We start from the raw sequence: 13845 nt of genomic DNA on the forward strand, positions 1-13845 counted from the left end.
AATTTCAAAAGGAAAAATGTGCTATATGAAAAAATATGCTACATGAAAACACAACAGAATATTATTTAGTATCTTTTCCTGGTACAAATAAAGCCATGTGATGGGGTTTTTTTGTTGTTGCTTTTTTGTTTTTTCTATTAGTGATCCTTTTAGCCATGTTAGTAGATGGAGTCTGATGCTTCTATTAAAAACTGGCAATTTGCCATTATGACTGCATGACTGCACCATGACTTTTCACTATAAAAGAGAAAAGAACATGGCACTTGAACCAATAACTTGTAGTATTTTATTTTGAAAGGGACAAATCACAAAATCCTTTGCTCGGTCACTAGATAATACTAATGCTTACAGTATTCACTGTAGACATTTTCCAAAAATATGGGTTTAGTATTAGGACAGAAAGTGTCATGCATGACACTTAAGCATGCAAGTTCTTTTTTTCAGATAAGCTACTTGCATCAGCACTGAGTGTTTTTCTCATATTGGGATTCAGCAGGTATCCATACAGTTCTGTAAAAAGAAAAACCTGAAACTTTTTATTTTGCTAGATTTTTTTTTCTTAATTCATTTGAATACTTATTTAATCAATAGTTTCAAAAGATGGCAGAAGAGATGTTAGCTCTTTGGGTAAATACAATCTGATTACTATTTACAGGGGAAATTTCTGCTAAAAATGTCAAGCAACAGTAATAAATTTTCATCTGTTGGTTAGATTTAAATGCTGCACTATAACTTCAAATTTTGCAAAAAAACATGCATAGTGTTGGCTGCAAACAGGTTATTCCCCTGAACTTGGGAACTTTTTTCTTCTGAGGATAATCACCTGCCACTGGGTTAGAAGGAATTGAGATTGTCACAGTGGAGTTGTGAAAATGACAGACTCTATGCCTTACTTGGAAGCATAGTTTATCATGTAATACATAGTTAATTCTTCTTTTGCCTTATTGGAGAGGCACTGCAAGTAGTTATTTATGGCAGTCACAGTCCTGCAGTTGCTTCTAACTTCTGAGCTAAAAGTACATGTGCACTTTTCTTTTATGCTTCATTTAATATGCACAAAATATGTGGATTGGATACAGACACTTAGGCATAAGTAACTTCTTATTCCATTTGCCAATAAGGTAAAAATTATTATAATGCTAAAAATATGCTTACATAGGAATTAGCAGTGGGTTAGCAGATTGATTCCGATGCTGCATATAAAATAGCTTGTTGCTACCGTGTATCACTGAACACATTCAAGCACCCTTGGCATACTGCTACTAGATCCCCAGACAGAATTCTTAACATTGTTGGGAAAGAGCAAGCAACCAATAGAAAAATCCCAAATTAATAAAATAATGAATAAATAAACAAGTAATGAAAATATATCTTTTCTCAATTAATATTGGATCAAGTAGCAAGTTCACTTTCCTGTAAATGTCTTGGACACTTTTTAAAGCTGATCTCTGGGTATGGGGGTGAGGAGAAATAGTTCACTTTACAGTCTAAAGAACAGTGACAAAACTGAAAGGATCATGTAACAGTTATACACATGCTACTGTCTGTCAAAACCTCTTCAGTAGGCAATATCAAGCTTTTCTACTGGCCTTTTTAATTAGCTTTCAAGAGTAGTGGCATGGCTTTGATTTTAGATGATGCAAATAACAACACAAAGTTTTCACTATTAAAGGAGAAATCCACAAGATTCACTTAGAAATGTGCAAGCAACTTGGGGTTTTTTTGTTAATATTCATCAGATTGCCTCTGAACATATACCACAAGACCAGCAGAATTCTTCCCTTTTTGGAGATTTAAGTATTTTTATTTGAACAAAGTCATGAGTTAATTTCAAAGTGGAAGTCTACTAGGCAAGCTTATTCAGCACAGTTAAGGCATGGGAATACTCTTGGCTCATCACCAGGAGGTTTTACCTCCAGGTATTACCCTGAAAAAAAATATAAAGCAAGAACAGAAAAATCATTTAAAAGAAAAAAAACAGATGGAAAGTTAGAAAACTGCAGAAATAGACTCTAAATATTTTTTCTAATGCAGTCTAAATTCTGAAATTATTTTAAAAGTTTCAAAAGTGGTAAGTTCCAAAGTTTTCAAAAGATACCCTCAGGCAGAGCAAATTATTAGATGGGACATACTTACTTGCGTGCCTTGCCCTGTGCTTGAGAGGTCTGTGATCCCTTTCTGAGTGCTGGTTCTCTTCTCCCTGCTCTGTGCCTTCTGTTGAGATTGCAAAGGAGGGGAGGGAAGGAGGTGCTTCTGACTGCCCTCCTTCCACTTGAGAATTAACACACCCCCTTTCAGCTAGAGACCTGGGTGCTTCCTTCTCACTGTCCAAACAGTCTAGGATCACCTCCACCCTGGGTAGAGATGGAGCTTCATCTTGGATTCTCTTGACCTCTGTGCCACTAGAAAACTGGACTACTTTGCTAGACCACTGGATGTTGCCCTCTTTCACGCCTAGGGGAATTGCAATTACCGGGCTAGTCCTGTCTTGTTGTACACTGGGTCCTCTTCCTGAAGGGGGACATTTTTCCGCCCTTATGAGAGTTACAGCAGGAGCATTGGTGCCCTTGTGTGCATCATTTGAGAGGGACAACTTCAGCTCAACCATAGCACCTGGCCTTCTTTCTTCTGTCTTCCCTCTGAAAGCAGCCTCATCTGTCACAAGCACTTTAGGACTAATTCTGGGGCTTTGTGTGGTCTCTTGTTTCATTTCAGAGAAGTGTGTGTTGCTTTCTCCTGCTCCCTGGTGAGTCTCACTGTATATCTCTGTGATGCATAAATCTCCATGGGGTACTTCTTTCACTGTGTCAATTTGCAGTGCAGTACTGTAGTCCTCATTTTTTATGTTATGCTTTACATTTTCTCTTTCAGCACTCAAGGTTTCATTTATTCCGTTGGAGGATCTGCATATACATAAACAGGTAATTCAAGAAATTAAGATGCTGTAAATACAGCAATTGTAAGTACAGTTACAAAAGCAATTTCTCTATAGTATCTTTCCACCTATGTTAATTGTGGTGCCTTCTAGCAGGTCCATTTAAGTAGAATAATTTCCTCAGAAATGTAGAGATCTTAAACTGAAGCATTATCTTTGAAAATTCTTCAATTTAATCATTCAGTAAGAATGATAAGGAAGTTACACACTGTGTAGAACTATGATCCTACTACCATTCTGCAGTCCTAACATCAGTATGCTTTCACAGACACATTTCTGTTACAGGGTTTCTAGACAAATGCTTCTTGGACAATATTTCTTCATATTTCATTTGTGCATGAGAAAATAAAATCTATGTGACACCACAAGAGTGGTTAATTTTTGAGTCTTGGGCTTCTGCTGCAACTTTTTTAGGCACTATCCTCACATATAGTTCCTGTCCCAAATAATCTACTCTCTAAGGAATAGATAAGTACTGGATGAGAATCAGGGGAGAGGGGAATGAGTACTTAACATACACATTTAATGAATTCCTATGAGGCTCATCATCCTTGATGATGATATCATGGAATAATTAAAACATTGTGAGCCTATTTCAGTGATCCAGTGGAAAAGGTTTCATACAGTATTTCCTAGTTATTAAAAATGATGTATTTCTAACTGGCAAATTTTACTCTGACTTCCTGAATCCTACTAGATAACTCAGTGTAGCTCCCTTTTCTAATCTATTAATTCTCGTGGCCCGTTTAGAATGTTTTACTGGTATGCAGAGTCCTACTTCTAGATTCTTCTTTCGAAACCCTGGGACATACTGACTAATCTTTGAGAAAACCTTTTATGTACAAGACTGTAGCATGTTAATTAAGGCTTTCTGTGAACTAGAAGGTAGAAAGCACTTTTTCAATTGAGGGGTGCAGTAAGAACCCTCAGTAAAATATTAATTCCAAGTATTATGGAGTTTTCTGAAATCAAAAGTGGGCCCCAGGTATTCTGAAACTTTTGAAACTCCTATAAAGAAAAGCTGGGAGAAGCAACAGAAAAAATAAATCTGTCAGTGCACTGAAGAAAGTTCGGTAACATTTGCTTTTCTAGACATGCAGCATAATGTTTGTAGCAGTCTACATCGGCCTCAAATAGCACAAAATGTGTAACATCTATTAAACCACATGTGGAGCTACATGAAGGTCAGACAGATTTTAATTTAGGGAGCTCCTTGTGAGTGCTGCTGAATTCCATCTTAATATGCTATTTGAATGATCAATTGTACTGCTCATAAGTACAGATAAATTGCAGAAATATGTAAACATTTCCTTATAACATATGAGACTGGTGCTTGGGCCAGCTAAATGTTAGCCATAATTGGTAGTTAAGTGATTGTGTGCATGTGTGAGAGAAAGATTTCCACCTTAAAAGGCCCTACTTATGCATATACTGTTACTTGCTGTGGGTATAAATGTGTATCCATGTGTCAAGAGGCAGAATACTGTGCCTGATCTCTTGTTTTGTCCTTTAAGATTCTGGTTCATCAAATTATTATTTTTGTTTCAGGTCTTTCCAGTTCACTACAGGAACAACACCCCTGGTGTAATTCCAGGAAGGAATCAGAACTCATGGAGTCAGCACAGCAGGGTTTGTCTCAAACTGATGTTTTACTCCCTACATGGTGCATTTTGTTTTGGTATGCACTGAGTACACTCTCTACTTCTGCTAGAAATTTTCTTTCTATACTCAGCAGTATCCCAGGAGTTGCTAACACTGATGTGAGAAGGGCAGGTTACCATTTCTGTTTCTGTCTCCACTCTCAGTGTTTCCTGGGTACATCTGTGTCAGCATTTGTTGGGAAGGTCAGTAAGATGCTCCTTGTATGGCATCTGGAGACTGCCTGCCCTGCAGGGTTGTTCTTTCCTCTGATCCTGTAAATCAAAGATTTTGTGGGCACTGCTGGTCAGAAACTGACTGTGGTTTACAGAGGGTTGGGAAAACTTTTTATAGACGTTAAAGGCTAAGTAGCACTTTAAAAACTAATGTTAAAGCCTAGTTTTCCTCCTGGTAAGCTTAGTAAAAACAGAATTAGGCCAACAGGTAATGCATATAGTTTAGGAACAAGGAGAAATATTCTTCCTTCTCAGCAAAAGATGCTTGGATCACTGCTTTGGTCAGGCATTATTCTTTCAGTGTGATTTCCAGCTTTTTCTTGAGTTGGCTGCTAAGTAGTGGCTACTCAAGAAAGGAAGAATTTGCTTGTTGCTCTCAGAGGATGCTAAGGCACTTCCTGAAAAATCGTCTGCTGGTAGCACTGAGAGGGCTACTACCTGCAAAAGAGGTGGCAGAGGAAGAAAGTTGTCTCAGTTTATTCTCCCATGCTCTGGGGGCTACTGACAATAGGGGCTGTGAGCTGGGGGAGCTGAGGTAATGAGAAGAAATTCAAAGGTTCTCGCGGTGAATTCCTTTAGAACATTTTAGTCATAATTCAGAATGTTGAGCAACAGCAATTTTCTTAAAATTTCCAGTGGACATAGTTTCATTCCATGAAACACTGAATTATGTGGTCTAAGCACTCTGATTTTGTTCTGGTTTTCAGGACATGTCTTGTTGTTCACCATACATTCAAGCAAGGCCAATGGAGTGACTGGGAGATATGCTGGCACTTTCACCTAGTGCACACTGGCCATCAGACCAACTGAAGTATCAGCTATAGTGCAGCAATAGTCATGAATCAAAGCCATGAACCTATTTCTGTAGCTGCAAAGAAGACAGCTGGTCATCAACAAAAACATTTTTTACAAGTGAAGTTCCAGTAGCCATGTTATGAATTAAAAACACAAGAATGCAGATATCACAGGAGAGCATTCAAATGGTACACTGCTGAAACAAAAGCAAGTGCTATGTACTATGGAGAAAGTAAGCTGTAATTCTCAGGTTCAATGTTCCCCTGAACAAAGCAACATGCACAGACAGGCCATACAAAATGTCTGTTACAAATGGAATGGATACTCCTTGAGAGCATTTTGTTTTGAAGGTAGATTGTAATGGAGCTACTAGACACTTCAGGAAAGTTCCTTTGTGCAGGTTTCTGAAACCACGGAGGAATTTCATGTGCTTTTTGGAGTTCCCTCATAACTAGACAAGTGCCATTTTTGCATCACAGTCCTTTCAGCCATCTCAGTGACACTTCTCTTTTACTTGTGATGAATCCTGACCCCTCCTGTCTTCCTGGTCCTGCTTGTGGGAGAGCAGAGACAAGGAACTGCAGTAGCTCACAGAGGGAGCTATCATTCCGTGTAACAAGAGTGGATGATTCAGGTCTTTTCTTCCTGTTCTTACCCATGCTGATGGAAATTCAGAGTTCATCTTGTCTGAATTCACAAGCTCTGGGGAGAATGTGCTTACTGTAGTTGGTTCTGAACTCAAGATTGAATATATTACTCTGATGACACATGCAGAACAGTCACTGGAATAGACTGATGTGCAGTGATCTAGTGATGTGCTGTACAAGTGCTGACTTGCTTGTGAACTTACATGAAGGCTCTCTGGTTTAAGAAGCTCAAAGCATCTTCAAAGAAAACTGAAATACACTATCACTGTGTTGTAAATGGAAAAGCTGAGACCTCTCTAGCTGTAAGTGACTTGTCCCACTTCTTCTTGTGAAGTGTTAACAGCTACAGAAATAGAATTCATTATTACCAGACCTTCTCCCCATCCAGACTACTAACACATTTTGCCACCCAAGAAGACGATTTGCCATGTCATCATCAAGGCCTATCTGTTTAACACACTTTCTCCAATCTATACAGCTTTTGCTTTTTGTAAGCCTCACTTCCCTATCTGTGGGGAGTAACAATACTTCTGTACTTCAAAGGGGTGGAAGGAATAATTGAACTCAAGACTGCAGTGTGTAGATATGGTAGCGGGCACCTTGTACATGTTAAGAATACTTAAGAAGAAATAGAATCATTACATTTGGAGACGCTGCTCTTAATTCTGTGCCTGAACTGTGCTGTTTAAATTATCCACATTAATTTCTTTAGATCAAATACTGTCTTCCCTCCTTTTGACGTAGAGACAAGTAGAATTACAGACACCAATAGTAAGAAGCTTGCAGCTGCAAAATGAAAAAGAAGCTGCAAAATGAGTGGATTCAAAACCAGCATTTTCCATATGGTTCCCTGAACAGAATTGCAGCAAAGCATTATGAATATACCTGTACCTCTTGATAAGCATCTGCAGGCCATCAGTCAGGCTTTCCATCAGAACAATAACTTCAGCATAGGTTAAGTCTCCACAGGGCTTGTCATTGATAGACACCACCTCATCTCCCTCACACAGTCCAGCCTTAGCTGCTTTGCTCTTGTTGCGAACCTACAATAAGTCAAAAGTAAATTCCAGATTGCACAATTAGTGTTCATTTGAAAACAACAGCAACCATATCCTCGACTTACTTTTGTCTGTGCGAAAGAAAAAGGATCAGTGTTACAGATCATAAATTTCAGTAAAATAGATTAAAAACAGATTAGCACAGATTAAAAATTAAAAATTTGTCCCAGTTGAGGTTAATACTGTTCTAGCTTGTATTAACAAGTACAAAAACTTCTGATTTACCAACTTTGTGAGCTAGAAGTCAACATTCTAGAATTCATTTTTTAAAAAGGGAGACATAGAAGTTTGAGACAATAACCAATTCATCAGAGTTTTGCAGAAGTGCAGAAAGTCTCACTAGATTCTCCCAAAATGAAAGACTGCTAGAGATTTTAAAAGAAGAGTGTATAGCTTCAGACTCCTCTAGGTGGAATGACAACATGCTGTTAGAGCAGTAGGAATATGGACTTCTGGTACACTGGATGCTTCCATAGATGCCCAGCTGTAGGTTTTATTGCCAGACTGTAAACATCTGAATTGCTGGAGATCCTAAATCCATGTTTAGTCATCTGAGTAAGTGTCCTGATTTATTAAAATTAAGACACACCTGTTATGGTTTAACCTTTCCTGTTAAGTACTCATTGGAGAATCTTATGCAGCTCAGTTTTTGCTGTTTCACTTCTTTTTCCACTGGAAGCATGTTATAACTTATCATAGTCTTTGTATAACAAAACCTAGACAGCATTAACACCCCTCAAGGTATACCATACAGTTGACTGCTATTTTTAAAGTACATATTTGGCAAACAGTATGTTATATTAACCAGGATGCTTGCAAGAGTCTATTTTAGAATGACACGTACACATAAAAGGGCTGTCCTTGGGTTCTTTGCTGTAACTCTTCTACCTGTTGGTATGAGTACTTTGACCTTACATGATACTCAGTTTGTGGTTTGATACATTATCCTCATTAATCACAGCAGCAAAGTCAGTTCCTACTGACTCTAGGAAAGTAACCTCTGATATACACCAGATTTTAGGGTGCAACTGTCCCACAAATCCACAGAATTATCCCAAGTATACTACTAGTCCACTGGGTTGCTACCTAAGATGCATTTCAGGAGGCAATTGTGAAGTTTCTTGGAGTCAGGATGGTATATGGAATAAATGGTGAGACCATATGCTTTTCTGTGGTGAGGTCATATATCTTTGTTGTTTCAATTTATGCATACCCATATGCCATATTATGGCTTTTGGAGCAGTGAAGAAACAGAAGCCTGTTGCGTGCAGAAGCCAGTTTCTACCTTTCAGAGTTAACATTTACAAATATGGAGTGGTATGCTGCTTTGTTTATCTCCCCTTAGGCAAGAGCATAAACATCCTTGTGCTTTGAGAAGAAATGACAGTTTAAACAGTGTTTAGAATTTTTTGCTTCATATATGCACTAGGATTTGGGTTGAGGGTTTTTCATTGTTTTTTTTTTTTTAAGTAGGAGGGTATGCCATTACAATTTTATAAGACATCTTAGGCCTGAATGTAAATATTTAAAGTGGGTGCTAGACATGTGAATAGCAATTATAACAACACATGAACTCAGAAATAGCATAATGTGATACCTAGATTGTTAGAAGCAAACTTCTTTCAGTTTCTTTATTTGTAAAGAGGCTGAAAATTTGGGGTCAGTTCTGTCATAGATGACCATTAAAGCTGTCTCAGGAGGGAACCTGTTACCTCAGTGATTTATGTCAAAAAAGCAATAGTACAAATGTACCATGTTAAGATGTCTACATGCATTGTAGACAGCTCTACAAGTTTCATAATTTTTTAAACTGACTCCTAGGTATCATTCAAAAAAAATACACAAAAGCATTGAATTTCCTTTTAAAATTCTTGAAAGGGCCTCTTAGTCCATTTTGCTGGCTTGTGAATTCTTGAAAGATCTCAACTGTGAGATACCTGGATCTTCACACAAAAACACAGCCCCTTTTTTGACTGGTCACACAGGAAAGAAATTACTCTAAATTGCTAGATCTGACTTTCTGGTAGCATTTCAGTTCATATGCACATTAGAACAAGTTTCCTGGCAGCGCTGTACTGTAAATTACAGCAGATTGCTGATAGGGTAGAAAAATACCTTCATACTTTGTGTTACTTGACCCTTAGGATATTCACCTCTCCGATTACTGAGCAACATGTAGGCTGCCTTGACAGGCAACCTGTAGTTGGTTTTGATTTTGTTTGTCTTCTCTGGGAACCCACAAAAATTAACAAAAAAAACCCAACAAACAAACCCAAAACCAAAAGCAAGATTAGTGGAAAGCAGGATCTTCCTTGTAAAATGAGTGGTTAGTGGAAAGTTTTCTCTCAAAGGAAATTCTGGCAGAAAGCCTTTGATGAGGCCTCTGGGAAACAAAAGCTGCTGTTGATAGCAGAAATACAACTTGGTCACATAGGGAACAGTAAGAAACCATTATCCAGTTCTTGGGAACTTATGTCAAAGCATATTTGGTTGTTGAGCCGGGAAGATTTTTCCAAAACTACTGACTCCTTTTGCCTTATAGTGCAGCCTCAGGCTTCCTCAGTTACTTGTTTCTCCTGTTCCTTTTGGACTGGAGTTTTCCTTAGGTAGCAAAAGTGTTTATTCCCGTAAAAATTGTGAATGGGTTTTCACTACTAGGAAAAGATACTTATAAGAATTTTCTTAGTTTTTCAGTGTTTGCAATACTGGCATAACACAATTAAGCTGAGTTACAGCTTATGCAACTCTGCCTTTTTATTATTCAAGTTATATATTATGTGCTCACTTGGCAATGGAAATAATTTACTATGAATTCCAAGTTTTAAGGAAATCATTGTACAAGCTGTATTGGAATTGCCGCAGTACTGATCTTAGTGAATTCTGTGCATACTTCACCCATGAGAAGTTTTAGATTTCTAAATAACAGCATTGAAGTGCTGTGTATAGGGAGTAGTATGTAAGACTTCAGGTTATTCTGAGACATTTGCTATAATATTCTCTAATTCCAAGTATTTAGCTTGCTGTTGCTCAAGAGTGTGAAGAACAGTGCTGGATTACAATGGCCGATTTACCCAAAGTGTGTTGGGGTTTTCTTCCTAGGTTATTCTTGTACCCAGAATTTCCCACTATCAGGAGTGCCTCTTGCTGCTTAAAATGTTTAGGGCAGACCAGTTCCTCATATCCACACAGATGTTAAACTTAGCCTGGATGCTCAATGTTATCTGCACAACACAAAGAACACAACACAAAGAAGCCAGGACCCCTCTGTGATGAGCAGCAGGAGCACCAGCACCACCAGCAACAGCACTGTTCCCTGGTACCTGAGGCCTTGGGGGTGGTGTAAGGCCCCTCACCTCCCACCTCGTCACAAGCAGCTGCTGCAGTGAAGGACTGAGGGCTGTTCAGATGTTCCCCAGGAGGGTCTGTAAAGGACAGGGCTGGGGAGTGTGAGTGAGTAAAGGCTGGGTGCTGTGCTGCACTGGTGAGATCACACCCCCAAGGCACAGGTATATGGGGCAAAAAGCTTGGGATAGTAACTTACTGGGGGTTGGTGGTAGCTGTGGGATGCTGCTGGTGCTGGAGTAAGTCGTGTGCCTACAGCACGCGGCAGTTCCAGTCAGTTTCTTAATCAGTGAAAGATGGATAAAGTGAGGAATATACAGTGTGGGGCACAGGAAGGATTTTGTAGAGAAAGCCAGTGCGGAGTGCCCAGCATGCATGCTGTGTATGCTGTAGTGATTTTATTTTAAACTACCTCTAGTCTCATTCTGTCACCCGGAGACTCCTTGCTAGGTTGCAGGTATTTCATCTGCTCCTCTAATTTAACTTGAAAGCAGTTTAGTATGTACAATCCAAACCTGTTCCATGTTATGGAACAACATAGGTAAAGCAGTATAATAGGGAAACTTGCTTCAAAAATTTAATCCTGACAAAGCCAAAAACCTGAAGCAGTTGCACCTGTTACTTGTTATGGCTGCAAGTGAATCCACAGACAGCAACTGGAGCTCGACTTACCAGCTGATGATATTGGTTGTCTGTCTGAGCCCTATAATAAGCAGATCAGAGAGCTGAGGCATGTTGAACCTAGTAACAAGGTCAATGAGTTGTAGTTTAGAGCAAGGCAAATGTTTCTTCAATTGCACAAATAAGAAATTGTTAGGGTAATTCATAGTCTTGCTTTTTCCAGTGACTTTGAGGAAAAATAATGTATATAAATCTTATTTTGGTGTGCTGCTAGGAGTACACACCTGTATCCGGGACACATATCTAAGTGATGTGCTGCAGATGTAGCCTGAGTGAGCAATCAGGCTCAGTGATTACTCAGCCTAACTGAGCAAGCAATCTGAGAAAATGAGCAATCTGAGCAAATGAAAATCCATTTAGCCTAAGCCTTTATGTATTAAAGTTCGAATCTTGTGGCTTTAAAATATACATATATTTGGACAGCTATATTCTCAATTCAAAGTAAGCATTCCAAACCATGAGGTATTCTCAGAACTGTTTACTGATCTTTTTGCCAGCAGACAACAGAAGAGAAAATATTTCACTGGATGTGGTGGAAATGCAGTTCCCTGCTATTTCAGGTCCCTTGCTCATGCAGAGTAATTTCTTTCACTTCAGGGGTCATCTCTAGAAGAGCCTATTTAGTTGAATATCCTGTCTGATTCCTGAGGCCTATTCTGAACTGTTGTATCACCCTCAAGGCTTGAAGCCAGTTTCAGTAAACCTTATTTACATATGTAAATCTTCAGTGTTAGTCTTGAGCCTCTGGGGACTGGCCTTGTGTTTTGTTATGATGAAATGTTGCATAGAACACGTATGCCTGGTTTCTTAGATTCTACAGTAGTCTTGGGGATATAAAAAGAGGAAAGACACAGAGATAATACGTGCCAGTATGCAGGAAAGGGAGAGTGGGGTTAAGGGGGTGAAGACACTGCCTCTTTCTTTGTTCATACCAATATTAAAGCAAAAAGTGTTTGATGCACTCCTTTTCATAAGTAATAATTTCCATAGTTTCCCTAAAAGAAGCCACTTACAATTCTAACATTTAGCACCATGAATACAAATTCAGTGTTTCTGAATCTAAAATTTTTTTCGTAGAGACAGATATCTTAACTTTAAAGTTAAGGTAAAATGGCATTAAAAATCCAGGTTAAATGGACTATGTACCAGAAATAAGAAGGAAGTCAGCTGACTTGAATATGGCCTAGTCTTGATTGTAAAAAAAATGGTGATTCAAACAGGAGCAATGAATAAGTGATCCAAAATTTAAGCAATAAATAATTGTATGCTGCCTAGTGACAAAGTGGCAAATAGTAATGCATATAGAATTATATAAAGTATATTTGGAACTCAGCTTTGCCACTTGACTAAGTACAACATAGCATTGCTACAATTAAAGAGCTGCTTGGTAGTTGCTGCAATAAATTTAGCTACCTAACATGTTTCTCTGAAATATGTTTAAGACCCCATAAATATGTTAATGTCATTAATACTTAATTTCATTTTATCGGGCACTAGCTCATACTTTCCAGCGGTTACTTTTCTCGTTAATTGACAAATCAGGTGTTAGTCAAGAAGTTCAGAATGAGGGATCAGAGTTTACTTTAAACAGTATTTAAAGAGTTTACTTTAAACAGTATTTAAAAAAAAAAAAACAAAAAAAGTTACTTCATCTCTTCTGTTATAAAGTCTACAGCAAAGACAGTGGCTAATGAATATTTAAAAATATATTTTAGGGTTCTCTGGCACTCTGCATATAATTAACAATATGCAATACTTTATTATCATAGAATTGTAGAATCATTAATGTTGGAAAAGATCTTCAAGATCATTGAGTCCAACTGTAATCCAGCTACCCCAACCACTAAATCATATCCTGAAGCACTGCATCTAAACACTTCTTGAAAACCACCAGGTGTCCACATGAATTAACTGGAAATACCAGGTCCTGGTCTATACTGAAGGCACACATTTTTGGCAGGCCAAAGTTCAAACTTAGGTATTAAATCTTAAGGAAGCGGGGTTATATGCTATTGAGATAGCACACTGGCAGACTGGAGTTTGAGTGGGATGACTTACCTGTATACAGACTTTCAAAATTCATGATGGCTGTATACATTTTACTCTTATAAAGGGCCCCTTTAGAGCTGGTGTTCCAACTTCTAGTCTGTTTTCATTAGCCATACCTGTATTTGAATACAAGTCTGCTGCATGATGTGGCTCAAGGTATTTGCATCTGTGTTGCCTAGAAAGTGAACTTGCATCAAGCTGATACCAGTTTCCATCCTCTATATTGAATTTACCTACAAGACAAGCTAGTTTCCTTCAAAGTCACAGTAAAAGTCACAATATAAAACCTTCAGACAAGGCAAATTCATCAAGGTGTGAGATTCATCCCCTCCCCAGCTCCTCTGAATATAAGGGCATACAATACGGAGTCTCACTCTTAAAGCATGTTGGATGCTAAAGCTGGAGTGCTGTGACTTCATCTAGTATAAATATAGATAGTATAAATATAGTAAAATACAGTTTTC

General features: G+C 38.4%; 1 protein-coding gene across 1 annotated transcript in view; it reads right to left on the reverse strand.

Moving 5' to 3' along the window:
• Positions 1-13845, reverse strand: part of SYNPO2 (synaptopodin 2) — a 73489-nt gene that overhangs the window by 14009 nt on the left and 45635 nt on the right. The window contains exons 2-3 of the mRNA XM_030450439.1: positions 7143-7294; positions 2137-2903 (exon numbers count right to left, since the gene is read on the reverse strand). Of these exons, the coding sequence (XP_030306299.1) occupies positions 2137-2903; positions 7143-7294 (919 nt within the window). The remainder of the gene's footprint in view (positions 1-2136; positions 2904-7142; positions 7295-13845) is intronic.

Source organism: Calypte anna, chromosome 4B (genome assembly GCF_003957555.1).
Source record: "Calypte anna isolate BGI_N300 chromosome 4B, bCalAnn1_v1.p, whole genome shotgun sequence".
NCBI lineage: Eukaryota > Metazoa > Chordata > Aves > Apodiformes > Trochilidae > Calypte > Calypte anna.